At 44.0% G+C, this 16,999-nt stretch overlaps 1 protein-coding gene across 3 annotated transcripts in view; it reads right to left on the bottom strand.

Annotated features, from left to right (window-relative positions):
* The window catches only part of Wdr64 (WD repeat domain 64), a 123,785-nt gene that overhangs the window by 43,338 nt on the left and 63,448 nt on the right, over window positions 1-16,999 (bottom strand). For 2 of the 3 annotated variants that reach the window (XM_006250343.5, XM_039091435.2), the window contains 5 exons: window positions 15,800-15,939; window positions 9,997-10,123; window positions 6,918-7,066; window positions 3,947-4,070; window positions 1,427-1,602 (listed from right to left, as the gene is read on the bottom strand). In XM_006250343.5, the coding sequence (XP_006250405.1) occupies window positions 1,427-1,602; window positions 3,947-4,070; window positions 6,918-7,066; window positions 9,997-10,123; window positions 15,800-15,939 (716 nt within the window). Of the gene's footprint in view, window positions 1-1,426; window positions 1,603-3,946; window positions 4,071-6,917; window positions 7,067-8,094; window positions 9,900-9,996; window positions 10,124-15,799; window positions 15,940-16,999 lie in introns of those variants that run through there. The other variant, XM_039091437.2, reaches the window with a different exon arrangement.

Raw genomic sequence — 16,999 nt, 5'->3', positions numbered from 1 at the left:
CCATGTGTCCCAGTCTGACCTTGAACTCATTCTGTAGCTGAGGGTGACCTTGAACTTGTGACCTCCTGCTTCTACTTCCTGAGTGCAAGGATTATACCTGCCACCACCCCCAGTTTATGTGGTACTAGAGATCAAACCTAGGGCTCTGTGCATGTATAAAGCAAGCAGTCTGCCAACCAAGCTGCACGCCCCGGGCCCAGAATCATGGTTCACTTTGCATCCCTTCAAGCACTGTGATTCCTGTCATTGTGCTGATTGATCATGGCAACTTCCAAATGGCACCATGTGGCACTGTGCTTTATCCGGGGTGCCAAGGCAGTTGTCCACAGCCACACCGCAGAGTACGCACGCAGACAGCAAGGGAAGAATCCACTGCCTGGGGACGATTTTCCCTCCTTTCTCTCAGCTTACAAGGATATTAGTCATGCCAGCCAATGTCAGTGCTTCAACACTGAAATTCTATGCAAGACTTACTTTTCTGATCTTAGCTTTCAGAGAACAACAAAGGCAAGGTTAGTCCTTGAGGTCTGACTGACCCGGTGAGGGCCACACTGCCAGGATAAATGATGTTGGCTTCTTTTTAAATCCGAAGAAGGCATTAGTATTCCTAAGCGGTGATAGACTCTCGGGAAAAATAAATTAGCCCATTTCAATCCTCCCCAAACAGCCCTGAGCAGATTGCATCGTTAACCTTAAAATACACAAAGTAATTTTAGTGAGAAATGGAAAAAAGCGACGTGAGCGTCTCTGAATGTTTTATGGGGCTGTAAGGGACATAATCTGCTGAGGGACCTTCCTGAGGAGCAGAGGATTATTGTCAAGGGAGGGTGTGAGCAATGCCAGCAGTGGCTGATGTGCGTGTCACTTTGATCTTTCTGACACCCACTTTTAGGGGCTCCCGGATGATGCTGAAGCAAACATGTGATGGGTTGGATGCTGAGCCTGGGTAACTGTGCTTTCCAGCACTTGCCCGGACTTGAGTCAAGTTAGTAGGGGCATCATAGGACAGTTGGTGGATAAGCACTGTCCTCAACTGACTGGGAAGAGGGAGTTGAATGGGGGCAGAGATGTAGCTCAGTCCGTACGTCACTTGCCTAATCTGGTTGAGGCTTTAGACTCAAGTCCTAGCAGCACACAAATTGAGCAAGCAGGTATGGTGGTGTTTGCCCTGGGGAGGTAGAGGCAGGAGAACCAGGAGTTCAGGGTCAGTCTGGGCTACACAAAACCAGAGAGGAGAGAGTGAGAGGAAGAATGAGAGATTGAGACATATACACAGAGATATACCGAGAAAGAACACAGGAAGTGGCAGAGATATGGAGAGATGGAGACAGATAGACAGAGGCAGAGACACGAGAGAAAAGAGGATCACCATGGATGTCCCCCAGGAGGACCACCCGCAGTGCAAACATGGAAGCAGGGTTCACACCTGGACCATCTTGATAGTCCCGTTGCGCTCCAAGGCAAGGATGAAGTGCTGTTGCTTCACTTGGGACTTGAGGAAAAACAGGCGCAGCAAAGCGTGTTCCTCCTCCACCCAGTCTTTCCCTTCGGGCATCATTTTCATCTCCTGCCCACTGCCGAAGTCCCACAACTTAACTGTCCCTGAGGGCATGGAGAAAAAGTACCTGTGAGTAAGACGGTGAGCACACAGCCTGACTCAGCCCAGGGGACAGTGATCCTGTTGAAATGTATCCTGAGAGGTGCATTTCTGTGGGCCTTGGTTTGTCACAGGCTGATCAAAGAAACAAGAGGCACTGTGTGGTGTCTTGAAAGCAATGTGTATATGCTTTGGTTTGGATCAGTTCATCCCCTGCCCCCCACCCCGGGCCTTAGTGTTGAAGGTTAGGTTTCCAACTTGGCTTCTCTCAGCCTAACATCCCCTCTCCACATCTCCACATGCAATGATGTGACTGTGTGGCCCCTGCCAGGCCACCCCCATTAGCAACATTCTTACCCCATCCTTTATTTGCTCATTACCAACACCAAGCATTCAATATATCCAGGATGCTCTCTGCACAGCAGCAAGAACTACCCAGGGTACTCTGAACAATGGTAAGAACTCTGGCTTCTAAAATGAAAACCACTACCTGCCCTCAATCACTCTATAGTTTGTAGGAAAGCAATAAAAAGAAATTGTCCCTAATGAGCACTCAGGAAGGAGACAGAGACAGACAAAGCTTGAGGCTAGCCTGGTCTACATCATGAACTCTAAGCCAGCCAGAGTTGTGAGGTGAGACCTTATCTAAAACAATAGTCATCGAGTTCATCAGACTCACACTCCTTCCTGGCTTAGGCAATCACTTAGACTTCCTCAACTTGAAAACTCTGACTGTCCAAGCAAGGCAGAGACCAGTGGGGGCTACTTCTCAGTTGCTCCTGAGGGAGTTAACAGTGAGAGGAGGCTGTAGGCGGAGTCGCCCTGAGATGCTAGGAATCCCACTTTCTAAGGTGCCTTAAGTCCCAGATCTCTGCCACCTGAAATTATAGACGGCTCATCAGCATCAGCTGAGGTGTCTTCGGAGAAACCAAGATGGCAGGACTAATAAGATAAAATAACACACTTGCATGCAAATAATATTATTGCTAGACTCATATGGGGTCACTTGCCTGACGTGAGGGCCGTGACGCTGCATCTCCAATACTAGTAATTTTCATATGGATGTGGTGTGGCAAGTGCCTGTGGCGCGCATGGTGAGGCTGCTTTGCTCAGCCATACTCGTCAGGGAGGAACAGTGTGCTCTCCCACACGTTATGGGCTGATGCGCTCTCACACCTTGGCTTGGCATTCATGACTTCATCCCTGCTGGGCTATCTTCTGTTCCTATTTTCAAACGTCCGACTTTCACATCGAATGCCCACTCATTCCATCAAATGCTTCGTGAGGAAGCATTTATTTATCAAATGTACCCTGAATAAATATATTCTGCACAGTGCACATAGTCGGCCACAGCATCTACACTAGAGCAAGCAGATCCTTTGGGGGTGTTCAGAACAAGATGAGGTGGAAAGGTGGGGCAGTCTGCCAGTCTCTGGTGCCTGCAAGTGCTCCACAGAGAAAGAAATAGGATACACAGTCACATCTGAGTCCAAAAGTCCCCCAAGTTTGATGTGATTTCATGGAACCTAGATATAGAGATATATCCAGTACAGAACTCTAGGCATTCTATACCAAAGCTAGAAGGGTATTTTGCATGGTCTCTGAAGATACTGTGAGTAAAATTATTGTATGGGTTGGGATTGTAGCTCAGAGGTAGCATATATGGGTAGCATGCACAAGGCTCTAGATTTAATTCTTAGTGCACATAAACACACATATGTACACACACATGTACATACACACACTTATATACTATACTATGGCAGCAGCAAGAGACCCCAAGTCTAATGACTGCCTTTTAGCTAACAGGATGACAGAGGCATCAGGACAGAGTAAGTCAGGGCAACACAGCTATTTCCCAACAAAAGTTTCAATGAGGTGGCACACGTGAAAGTCCTTTCAGTCCTGAGGACAGTGTGACGTGGCTTTCCATAATGTATTAAATTATTGTAAGTAGTTAGGCACGTTAAAACTGAAAATGTTGGCGGGACTCTGTGGGCCAGCGTCCTGACTGATGTGCTTAGTGATGAAAATCTTTGGTTTGTATTTTTTATAACTAGTTTTTAAAGTTAGCATAGAGCAGTGGGTTTCATTAGGGTATTTGTATACACACATGTCATATATGAAAAGCTTTTGTGCACTATTGTGCCAGCCATGCAAATAGGATATAAGTTACTGGTTTGTTTTTGACATCCATATTAAGACATTGGCGGCCGTGAAAGAGAATTCATTGATATTCACTCAGGCATGGCCATCCCTCGGGAGTGTCTGCATGTCAGCCTCATTCACACTTTCCCTTAACCCTCTAAAACGTAGGCGGAGATGTCATACTGGGAACACGAGTCTCACCATTATATGCTCCTGTGGCAAAAAGAAACCCACTGTCATCAATAGTTGCGCAGGTCAGTTCAATACTGAAGCCATGAGGGTCTAGAATTTGGTATATTTGGAGACCGGTCTCAAGTTCCCATACCTATAGACGAGAAAAACATCAGCAAAAACGAGTGTTTCATACATCTGCCTTTCATTTCTGAGCAAAGTTTTTTTTTTTTTTTTACCATTTTCAAAAATTTCAAAGTAGTACTCTGCACATCTCACACCTTCCCTAGTGTCCTGCCTGGGTGTCGGTTTGCTCAAAGTCAAGCTGTGACAGATGATGCCTATTATCGGTGACTGTGTATCCCTGAGTGCATCTGCTGCATATCAGATAGCTGAGGCAGTCCCCAACCACAGGAGAATAGTCATGTGGAGGCTTTAGACAACTGGGGGACATGTTTTTTAAGGAGGTCTGCCCCTCAGCCCCTCCCCTTCCTCTGTTTCACTTCCTGACTACCACGAGGTGAGGAGTTTGTTCACTCTCACATCCTATCACGATGTGTTGTTTCGTCAACTGTCCAAAGCCACTGGGCTAATTCACCACTAACAGAAACCTCCAGAACCTTGTACTGAAGCAAAGATTTCCTCGTTGCAACTTGCTTGTCTTGGGTTATTTTGTCACAGTAATGGAAACCACATTATGACTATAAGGGTGATTCAGAGGTGGCAGCAGGATAGAAATACAAGAATTAATAAGTGCTCAATTAAATTCATAATGGCTTCAAGGGTTAGAGGCTAAAAGCGTGGTGAGCAGCATACTATGTGGATAAATCCTAAAGAAAGAGCTCACTGGTCATTTTAGGTAGTTTTGTGACTAGTATGAGACATGGTGACAGGGAAGGTGTGGTAAGCAACTGTGAAATGTATCATCTGTGAAACAGCCTGGCAGTGTCAGGAAAAGCCCAGAAACACCATGCTTCATCAACTCCTCCCGGTGGAAACATGCAGAGGGCATAGACCTGTACAGCTATGGTCTACGTCTCTCCTACTTTGTGGCTACACCATGTTCGGGTGTAAATTTTCTGGTCAGTGAGCAACTGAGCCTCCTGGCAGCTCTTGAGCTGGTGGGGGTAGGGCAGCACACTCAGAGGGCCAGAGGCAGAGAGGTGCACCTTTCTCCCAGGGAACAAGATAGTGGCTGCTGGATAGTAACAGAGCCAAGATCGAGATGAAGTCAATCTGGTCCAGAGGCTACATTCTCTGCCTCTGAGTGTTGTGATAGACAAGGTCCTTAGGGGGGAGGGAGGCATGCGGGTCCCTGAATAAATGGATCCTGAGATCACCCATCTCCAAGTCTGAGCTACCACCTCTCACCATCTAATATGGTAGAAAACCTTCCTTAGATACTTCTCTCCGTCATCTGTGGGGAAAGATAAGGCAGACCAGGCATAAGACACCTCACGTGAGTGTAGGGCAGGATTGACTTTAGTCTATTTTATCTACAGGAGCAGCAAAAAAAAAAAAAAAATCCTATGATAATTAACTAAATTCAGGGGATTCAGGTTTGAGAAAATCTCTAGCAGCTGACCAAAGAAGGTTAAAATATGAGAAGGAATTTGATGAGTTCCCAGAGGATGGCTTGCTTTAGTTCTCTAGGCCTCCTCTTAGTGCGTTCATGAGCTAACAGAATGGAAACCTTATATAGACACCTCCAGGTATCACGGCTAGATTTCAGTCATTGTAATGACAGACATAGTTAGCATGGCCAAGTAATACGTCACTCAACACAGCTATTGCTATTGACAGGGCTAGAGGTACAGAGCCCCAAGCCTGAGTGCACACGGCAGACACAGCCAGCCTCGTATTCTACCTTCATGCGAACAGTTAGTGGCTGTGGCAGTCACTTATCTCTGAGTCCCATCTTTCTCATCCTTAGAATTGAAGACTGTGTCTATCTGCCCCGACCTTTCATGAGATTTTAAATATCATAGAGTCAGCGGTCTTGGCACATAGCCTGCCAAGTTATGGTGAATGACTATTACATGTCTTTCCCTTTCTTCTTGCCACACACCCTCCAGTGAAATTAAAATACAAGCTGTATCTGTTGTTGTTGCTGTTGTTGTTCTTACTATATTTCCTTTGAAGTTTCTATTTGGTTCAGAGGGTGGAGACACCTGCCACCAAGCCAGTTGGCCTGAGTTCTAGCCCTGAAACCAATATGGTAGAAGGTGAGAACCAGCTCCTGCAAGTTGTAGACACACACCCCTTCCCCTACAAAATAAATATATGGTGATATTTTTAAAATTTCTATTGTGTCATCTGGCAGTATTTAATCAACCATGTGGCCTGAACTGGCTTGAAACACTCCATTGTCTATTTGTGAAAGCTTAAAGAGAGCTTCAATATATTGTCTCAGTCTGTGGACCACTACATATAAAACTTGCTATTTTACCTATAAGAAGAAAATGATTCGGCCGGGTGGTGCTGGTGCACTCAGGAGGCAGAGGCAGAGGTAGAGGTAGAGGCAGAGGCAGAGGCAGAGGCAGAGGCAGAGGCAGAGGCAGAGGCAGAGGCAGAGGCAGAGGCAGAGGCAGAGGCAGAGGCAGAGGCAGAGGCAGAGGCAGAGGCAGAGGCAGAGGCAGAGGCAGAGGCAGAGGCAGAGGCAGAGGAGGCAGAGGCAGAGGCAGAGGAGGCAGAGGCAGAGGCAGAGGCAGAGGAGGCAGAGGCAGAGGCGGCAGAGGCAGAGGCAGAGGCAGAGGCAGAGGCAGAGGCAGAGGCAGAGGCAGAGGCAGAGGCAGAGGCAGAGGCAGAGGCAGAGGCAGAGGCAGAGGCACAGGTGGATCTCTGAGCTTGAGGCTAGCCTGGCCTACCAATTGAGTTCCAGGACATGAAGGGCTACAGAGAAATCCTGTCTTGACACCCCAGCCCCACTCTACAACCTCCAACACAAAGCTGACATTTCACCTGCTCATCCTTTTCCTGCCTAGGGAGTCATCACACTCACCTTGATCACAGACTCTGAGCAGATAGTCAGCACTTGGTGGAAGTACTTGTTATAGAGCATGACGTTGACTTCTCGTTCGTGAGTGTGAGGAACCTGCTTGGTGTCCTGTATCATCCTGGTCAAAGGATACATGTCTATTACACTGGATCCTGAAGAGGAAGAGTGAAAGGAGAGCCGTCACAAGGATGGGTGGGTCTGATGGGGCCACCCTGTAATCCCACACTCTGGAGATTGGAACAGGAGGACCATGGGTCCCAGGCCAACTGAGTTGCATAGTGATATCACATATTAAAAACTAAGTAAAAAGTGATTTTTACTTTTACAAAAGCATTGCATCCCTAATTGTCAGTTCAGAAGTCTGAAATTGCACAGAGGACTTGACCCAACCATCTGGTCAGTGAGATTAGAGTATAAAAGGCCACTGCTTCAGCATTTAATGAGGTGAGAATACAGTTGTCTGCTCTAAAACATCTCTGACAAACACAGCAAATGTGATTCAGCCAGAGAAAAGCACTCGCTGGAGACTTCATTATCTTTCAAACCCAGGTCACTTTGACCTCCAGTTTCCTAATTTCATAGTCTGCTTTCCTCTTCCCTACTGTGCCTCACCAGTGTGTGCACACCAGTGGTGCAGTCCACCAGCCTTCCGCTGAATTGTGGCTTTCTCTGCCTGTGGAATTGGAGTCAGAGGGTTCTTCAAGCCAGCAAAAGATAACACACGCTGTGAGCATGGTCTGATTAAATATAATGAATGAGAATGATTGCAGGCCAGTGATTGCAACGTCAATAGTAAAATTAATTTCCAAATCACCATAATAATAGATGTGGTTAGCACGGCCAGGGTACGGGAAAGCAGTATTCAATCATTTTCCTAAGTGTATGACTTAAGCCTCAAAATCATATACCTGTCTGCTTTAGTTTAATGTATGGAAATACTGATGATATTATCAGAGCAAGCATTCTGTAGTTGTTTGTTTGTTTGTTTTTGAGACAGGGTTTCTCTGTGTAGTCCTGGTTGCCTTGGAACTCACTCTGTACACCAGGCTGGCCTCGAACTCAGAGATCCTCCTTCCTCTACCTCCTGAGTGTTGAGATTAAAGGCATGAGCTACCACAGCCCTGCAATTCTGTGGTTTAAATAAAAGCAGAACTTCTAAAACTAGGTAGCCTCTTCCTACCTTATGGATGAGGACATGAAGATGCCACTGTAGGTGCTGTGGTGACTTTCTCAAATAATTCCCAAGAACCTCTCAAAGTCTTAGCAGCATTTACTGTTTTCTTAAGGTGTTTAGATTTTATGATATAGACTATTCATTTGGAAATGTTCAGGTAATGCTAATATCACTGTCTGGAAACGTGACAGATGGATAGCCATCAGGCTCTCGGAGGCACACTGGGAGCTTCTCCGTGTGTCCTTTAACACATTAGAGAGAGTTAGCATAACAGGACTGGCATGTGGAGAACTGACACTTTCTATCTTTTTGGCTACTTGTACTACAATAACAGAAACAATGTAGGAAGGAAGGACAAATGCAAATCCGGGAGTCAGAAGTTCTGAGACTGAGTCTTAGCTCTGCTCTAACATTCTAGTCAGTTGAACTGTTTGAGCCTTAGTTTTGCCATTTATAAAACTTCAGTTAACAGTTCCTGCCTTAAAGGAAGGAGGAAGGAGGCATCAAATAGCTGTCGTCGTTGTCGTTGCCGCTGCCGCTGTCATCATCATCACCATTATCATCATCATCACCATCAGCAGCAGCAGCAGCAGATTCATGACCACACCAACAGCAACAATGTGCTCTACCAACCACTGAGTGAGAACAGTGCTGCTGTCCCACCTGGCTCAAAGCTACTCTACATGATGTCACTTGAATCTACACACAGATATGTACACTTGGTGTAATCCTGACGTCAAGCTGATGGCTGTCCTTTGAATGATCAGGCAGTACCCAGAGGTCGGTACTTCTGCAAGGAAGAACGCGACCCAAAGTACGCAGGAGTGGGAAGCACTTGTGGCTTTTCTATTCTCCATTTTCTTTTCTGCCTTGGGATTTGAATCCTTCAGTATTCTGAGGATCGTCGGGATGGAAGTGCTAAACCCAGTAATCGAGAGAGCTAGTGTCCGTGTTCAGAGGTGACATTTGTGTAAAGCCGTGAATCTGTTCATTTCAGAGGAGGGCAAATAAAGGAGAGGCATTCCCAACTGGAGCTACGTTCTGCTTTACAGGCTGGGAAATTATCTACTGAGCATGAAGTGAGAGAGTTCACTTCTAACCCAGGAAAAAGGAACAACTCGAAATTAAAACTAATTGCATTCCCCAACAGAGAAAGCACCAATCATTCCCCTGCCTTGATTAATCCCCCTGGAACTCAGAGCAGGTGGTCAGCGGCAATATGGTTAGGGAAAGCAATTGTGGTTAGTGTTCCAGAGGGCAGAGCTGCTATTAATATAGCCATCTTCTAAAAGCTAAAGTCTGTGCATGTGAACGGTAGCCAACCAAAATGGCTGATGGGGTTCTTTTTCTTTTCAGTGTCTGTGGAGAGAAAATAAACCCAAACAAAATGAAACATAAAACAATTTGGCATTGTGTTCAGGACTCATTTTTCCTGGGTTCTGCCCACCCTCCCTACTGTTCATTGTCTGGAAACAAGGGCAGTTGAGGAAGTTTGTATCCATCTTCAGAGTAACCAATTTCTTACCAGAACTGTCTTGCTTCAGAAAACAAGTTCATGCTGCTACCTTCAAGTGCCACTACCCCATGACAGTACCAATTTAGTGTACCCAAGAGTCAAACCGGAGACCTACACATAGCATCAACTCCCTTGCCCCTTCTTTCTGGTTCACCCGGGCCATGTACTCCTGGGTTATCATCTTATAGAACTGACTTGGTATTTTCATCAAGCTGAGGTTCATTTAACTCACATAGGATGATAAGACAGTAAAATTAATAGATTGTCACTTAGCATGGTTAGTCATTTCTTTTTCTGTGTGTGTGTTTTCATAGTAAGAACTCAAGAGCTATCTTTTTTTTAAAAAAATGTAAAAGACATGAAATTAATTAGTCAGGCCTAGGCCCTCATACCTGTGATGAGCATGCCGTGGTTAGTATCATATACCATAGCGTAAATCTGCATGTCTCCTGGTCCTCCCTGGCTATCGTGGAAGACTTGTAATACTGATAGAGTCTGTATATCCCACACTCGGAAGACCTGGGGAACAGGAGGGTTTGTACACATTGTTATGCTTTACCATCACGTCTTTAAAGTGGATCATGTTCTTCTAAACATAGACTGAGAAGTGATTGACACTGTGAGCGCACAGATGCTCTGATTCAACTTGGTTCTTGATTCCCACATTGGCATGGAGTAACCGACTACAAACCATTGCTTAAGAGTCTGTCTCTAGTCACTGGATCCCCCTCACGACTCCCAATATCCAGACGACAGAACTCATTTAGATGTCTATCAAGAGATGAATGGATAAAGTATGCTACGCACACAGAATAGGATTTCATACAGCCACAAGAAAATAGATGCCTCTGGACATCACAGTAAGTGAAATAAGAGACTGAGAAAGAAAAGAGAAACTACTCCGTATTTTTTCTTATAATGAACTAGACTTTAAATTGAGAGTGTGCATTTATATGTGAATGTAGGTCATAAGACTAGAAAAGGCGTCATGAGGGAGGAGGAAGAAATGTTAAGGGAAGTCAGTATCGGGGAAAGTAACAGGAGGAGAGGCTGTGGAACCCGTGTGCAGATTGAAATGGACAAGAAGAAAATACAGTGAAGAGGTGGATGAAGAGGCCGCTCTTTGGTGTTAGTAATTTGCTGGTGCCTTTGAGAGAAAAACTTCTAATATGGATGAGGTGATGGCTGCCTGCTGGGTTCTGTCAACAGCTGCAAGCAGGGGCTGGATTGTTGAAGGTGTTGATGCCAAAGCTTAGGAGAGCCTAGGGAGCCAGTCAGCCCTGGGGATGCTTAGGAAGAAAACAGAACCAAACTGTTCCAGAAGGACTCTAAATTGGTTTAAGGGACAAGCTCACTGAACAAATCTTGGGATGATAGAATGGAGTAATGATTAAACCTTGCATATGTACAAGTGACCATAAATTTCAAACAACAACAACAACAAGACAAAACTATTCATAGTCTGGTAGCAATAAGAGTAAAAATGTCGTTTTTCCAAACAAATCGGGAATGCAATAATTTAAAAAAGGATTCTTTTAGAAGTGGAAAAATAGTGAATTATGAAACTGATTAAACTTTGAGAATAAAGGAGTGGGGGACTCAAGTCATCAGCCACAAAACATCATAGAAAAAGCACAGGAGAAAGGCTTTGCCTGCAGCCCTCTGTGAGAAACAATAAGTAATAATAATAATAAAGGGGGCTTAGAAAATGAAGCAATGTGTACTCCCAAGGCTGCACGCTCTGGTTCAGCGGGGGTTTCTGGCTCTCCTCCGGGCAAAGCTTCACGTCAGTTGCTATTAGCCAGAGGCATTAATAACTCTTTTCTCCCCCTTGATGAGTGTTTGTTACAGAGTGAGCAGAGTGAAATATCCGAGTGTTAGGAGTTGAGCTCATATTCATAGAAAACAGTACAACACTCTAGACCAAAAACGGCTCAGCGTTAACAAGGCACTTGGAATTTATGCACATGCGGTGACTGGAGAACCAGGAGAGGGGCTTCTCAAATACAATGACCAATGGAAGTGCTATTAATATCACAGCAGAGCGCAGACACATAACAGGAAGATGGGTCATCGTGCTGCCCCGTAAGTACTCTTTAAACGGAAACATGGACATCGTGACACAGCACAAGTCTCATCATTAGAGCCCTTCTTCAGAGCCATGGTGTCATTTAGATGGGGTGAGCAATTTAGGAACAGATTAGTCTTTCGTGTATCAAGGAAGTCTGGGATTTGGCCTGCCTTTCTAAACATTACCAATGGCCACAAGAGGTTAACTAGTGAATCAAATCAGGTTGATTCAATGCATTACACGATTTTACATTGTCAGGAGCCTGGAAACCTGTGAGGCAATGAAACCCTTTGAGAGATGTCATCATGGGAAGATGGTACATGTGAGAATTGGGGTATGTATGACTGAAGTACAAATGGATGGCAGGTGCTTGACATGGTCTTTATAGGGAATTCAACGCAAAATTGCGTATTGAGTTGTTACCAAAAAACAAAAGCAAACCAAAAATCTCTTAGTAATGTGGAATTGGGCTTGCTAATTTTATGACTGGCAAGGAAAACAATGAGGTGAAGACATCAGCACACACAGCCTTTGCACAGGCTCATAGTCCCCACTCCTATCTGAGAATCTGACAGTTGACGGCCTCTCAGAGAGGGAGAGAGAGTATTTTAAGAGTGTAGCACCTGGTATGTTATGAGAGAGAGAGAGAGAGAGAGAGAGAGAGAGAGAGAGAGAGAGAGAGAACACAAGCTGGAAGGGGAAGAGGGGTTAGATCTTAGAGGCTATAGGGGAAGTATGAACATATGTGTAGGATGAAAACACATTGTACATGTCATACATTATAATACTTCTGTTCTCATACACAGAGCTAAGCGAGGCTGCTTCCTTTCAAGCTGCTTCCTCATGATATCTACAAACACCACATAAACATGCCTGCAAATTCAGACCTCTGCCCTCTGTCCCCTTCAATGTCCCACTTATCTGTCAAGGTTTTATTCGTGTGCTTGCTTAAGCTCCTTTTCCGGTTTTCCACCATTTTTATTGCATTCTGCCCTTCTCTGCTGTCTGCCTTTTGCTTTGTGAGAACAGGGTGACAGAGAAAGAAGCAAACTCGTGATTCATGACATGTTACCTCAGGATGACAAGTATGGCCTTGGCAAATTATTGCCTAGATCCCATTTTCCCCCACATGTACAACTTGTGATAATTGTGTGTGTGTGCGTGTGCGTGTGCGTGTGTGTGTGCGTGTGCGTGTGTGCATGTGCATGTGTGTGTGTGCGTGTGTGGTGATAGGGTTAGTAGGCACTCATTCTAATATAAAACAGTCCTGTAAGGTTGTAATCAAAAGAATTGGCCATGTACTTTGCACTCTGCCAAATATTTTGTATCATTGACTAAACGATAGTTATCAAGATTACATGGCAGATTATTTGGATTTTGATACAGTTATATTTTATATTCCACTTACCAGCAGGTGCTTAGGAATTACTTGGAAGCTGTATGAATATGCACCTATATTTCCTTCTGAATGTTTGAGGAAGTTCTATGTTTTATCTTTAACTTATAAGGAATGTATCTTTTTGCATATTACCCAGTGGTGATATGACTACATATGTGTTTTCCTTCATGGTTAGTTTGTCTACTAACTTGTATGGTGTGAATTGTGATTTACTCTTAAATTTTAAGTGTTAATCTCATCATATAAGATTATACACGTGCGCGCGCACACACACACACACACACACACACAGACACACACACACACGCGCACACACACACTAGTCCTTGCATTATCTCTTTTGTTCTGTAGACCTAACTCTTTTTGCATATTATTCTGTTAGGTATTGTAGCTTTATCACATGTTTTCATAGCTGATTGCCATCTCTTAATTATATCTTCCGCAGAAATGATAGCACTAAGTTCCCCTCTGAATCCCATGACCTCACCAGCCACACTTAGCTAGCTATGTTTATCGTACCAGGCGAATCCCTCTTACTCAATGAGTCTGAAGTCCAATTCCCACTGTTGATTACCTCCAAGATGTGAGTGCCACTGTTGAATCACCACAGTATCTTGCCAGGCTCATGACTGCTGTGTTCTGAGGCCTTTTCAGCTTAGTAGAACTTCTGATTACTTTTCTCCCCTAGTGGCTTGCATAACTCCTTGAGATACTGTGAGAGTTTGTCTTCAAGGAAGAGGCTTATAGGTCAGTTCCAGCTCAATTCCTCTAGAATATTCTTTTGTATCAGAATCTTTACACTAACTACAAACTTGGAAAATGGCTAGCTAAACACTCCAACATCACTAATATGTAGATTAATTTATCGAATGGCATCTTTTACAGGGTAATATTCTGATGTATGAAAATCTTATCTTTCTGACGTATGCTCTTGAATAAATATATCTCAGTGGAGTTTCATTATTCATTTTATTCATTAATACCCATTCATATTTATTCATAATTGCTCATATCCATTAATAAGATACCTATTCATCTTGTATGTATGTGTATGATACATGTTCATATGTGTGTATGTATGTGTGTTTGATATGGGTGCACAGGTCAGAAGACAGCCTTATATGTTAGTCACTTTTTACCATGTTTGTAACAAGGTCTGGTTCACTACTGCATAATCCAGGCTAGCTGGCCTGTGTGCCTCCAGAGAGTGTCCTTTTTGTGTCTATCATCTTGCATAAACACTGGGGTTAGAGATGCTCATGCTACATATCTAGCTTTTACATGGGTTCTGGGGATTCAAACTCAGTATAACTTATAATATTCATAAACTTCTTTTTACACTAAACGGAAATTACTACAGAAATTCACAACTGATCAAAATACAGACAACAGACCATGGGTATCCAACACCAACTGACCCAACTACAGTACAATCCATACTGGAGACTTAGGAAACCGAGAAGAGGGAGGCAGAAAGATTGTCAGAGTCAGAGCCCTAGTCCTGCCTGTAAGACAGTGTCTTTTTAGGGGTTGGGGATTTAGCACAGTGGTAGAACGCTTGCCTAGGAAGCGCAAGGCCCTGGGTTCGGTCCCCAGCTCCGGAAAAAAAAAAAAAAGACAGTGTCTTTTTATATATGTCAGGGAGATGTACCCATGGAATCCCAACAATGTGGTCACTTAAACAAGACCTGCACAATGACAACACTTGTTGACAGGCCAATTTGGATGGAGAAATCTCACAGGACTGCACCCCTGGATGAATAGCTAAAGCCAGTTAATGGCTGTGAAAGAGGGAGACGTGCTCTTCGGGGCTGAGTCCTGGTAAGTCATTCAATCCCAAGCAATTGGTTCTAACCATAAACACACACACACACACACACACACACACACACACACACACACACACACACGCAACACTGAAAGCACTCAGCGGGTTGTACATATACACATGTAAATGCTTGTAGCAAAAAGTAAGTAGGAGTTTGCAAGGGGGTGTTGTTCAACGGGAGGAGTTGTGGGGGTGGAGAGAAGTAGGTCATGTAAATGTAGCACCCAGAAAAAATTGCAATTGCTATTATAACTAGCCATACTCATTGAACTTATTCTTCCTAAGACATTCAAATAGATTGTATTTAATCCAGCAAGAAGTATTTTACTAATATTCAAGATTCTCATTTCTCACATTTATAACTCACTTTTTCTTCTGTACTACTTTAAAGAGGACATTTAAGTAAGTTTCATAACAAAGAAAAACACAGAAGTCCTTGTTTTTTTCTAACCTTAGTGATGACAAACTTATCTAGAAATGGAGCCTCTGGTGTTTTACTACAGGGGAGAATCCTATCGTTTCTTCACCATATGAAGGTTATGTCTATCTTTAAACATGTCCTTTCTTATGCTATGGTCAACAGAAATAGTAGTGGCTGCTCTTCTCTGACATTTTTCTCAGCAGTCATCAGTTACTCCAGAGAAAAAATATGCATGCATGCATGTGTCCATGTATGTATATATGTATGTATGCATGTATGTATGTATGTATGTATGCATGCATGTATGTATGTATGTATGCATGTGTGTGTTCAGGTACACATGCATATGTGTATACTTGTATGCATGTATATGTCTGTGTATGCACATGTGTATATGCATGCTTATGCTGGGCCTCCATGTAGCTGACCTTAAGAACAAAGAGCTTCATTTTGGTTCCATTATTTTTTCTTGTTACCTTTGCAGAGGAGAGGCTGATGACATGTTGCTCCTTCTCGTTGTTTACGATCTCTGTGATGCTGAACATGTGTCCCACCAGCTTCCCAACTGGCTTAGTGCTGATGTTTGGGTGCCACAACCGGAGGACTTTATCATCTCCTAAAAGGACGACAGTGACAGGGGGTTTTGTATTCTCAAAGGTTAAAAGGTGTCTTCGTTTCATTCTGTGGCTGTAACAAAACACCTTGATCAAAGTAACTTAGGGAAGAATAGGTTCATTTTAACTGACAATTTCAGGTTTGAATCCATCAGAGCAGGGGCAGGAAGGAATTGGAAACAGCTAGTCCCAACACTGCGCCCTCCCCGCCCCCCCAAGTCAGGAGCAGAAAGAAACAGATGCATGCTTCTTGCTTGTCTAGCTTTTCCTGCTCTTCCTCCGTGGGAAACAGCATGACCCACTTTCAGGCTGGGCTTTCCCACTTCAACCACGGATCCCAATCGGTATGCTCACAGGCCAACTGGCCTAGGCAATCCCTCACTGAGAGATCGATCGTTCTTCCTGGTGATTCTACAGTTGTGGCAAGGTGACGATTAAAATTTGCCACCACAAAAAGCATCTCCCATTCAGTTAGATCCTGTCTGTTTTCCTAGCAAACCACAGCCCACATGTCCCCAGAGGCTTCCTTCTGTGAGTGGCTTGCGAGGCACTAGCCTTCTCTTGGCTCTGTCTTTGACAGTCAGTCGTATGTTCACATACAAATGTGAACTCTCATCAATATTTCATGAGTAGTTTTCTTGATTCAGTACTTCTCCGCTCTGTCATACGTGAATACATTATTTATACTTTATTTACTTCCAAGACATATTTCAGGCAGCTGGTCTTTTGTTTTTACAGCCTTAAATTATGCAAACATTATAATAATAAAAGAAACTGGGGGAAGAGGCAAACTGCTCACTCTCTCCAGCAGGGGCAAATCATCTGCCTTTCATTTTTCCATTTTCCTGCTTCCTACGGAGCCACAAGCACAAGCAATTTGTACGCAATTATTTTTGATAGCCTAGCTTTTGTCTTTTAATTGTGAAAATCTTCTGGGTACATAGTAAAACAATGAATCAGGATAGAAGGCTGACATTGTTGTTGGAAACAAAAAGCAAAAACCCAACAGATTTTCCAGCTTGCCCTTTCAAGCTCCAATTTCTAGTTCTGTTTCCTATAGGA

This window comes from Rattus norvegicus, chromosome 13, assembly GCF_036323735.1.
Source record: "Rattus norvegicus strain BN/NHsdMcwi chromosome 13, GRCr8, whole genome shotgun sequence".
NCBI lineage: Eukaryota > Metazoa > Chordata > Mammalia > Rodentia > Muridae > Rattus > Rattus norvegicus.
Note: the sequence above shows the minus strand (reverse complement) of the source record. Positions and strands in the feature narration are given on the sequence as shown.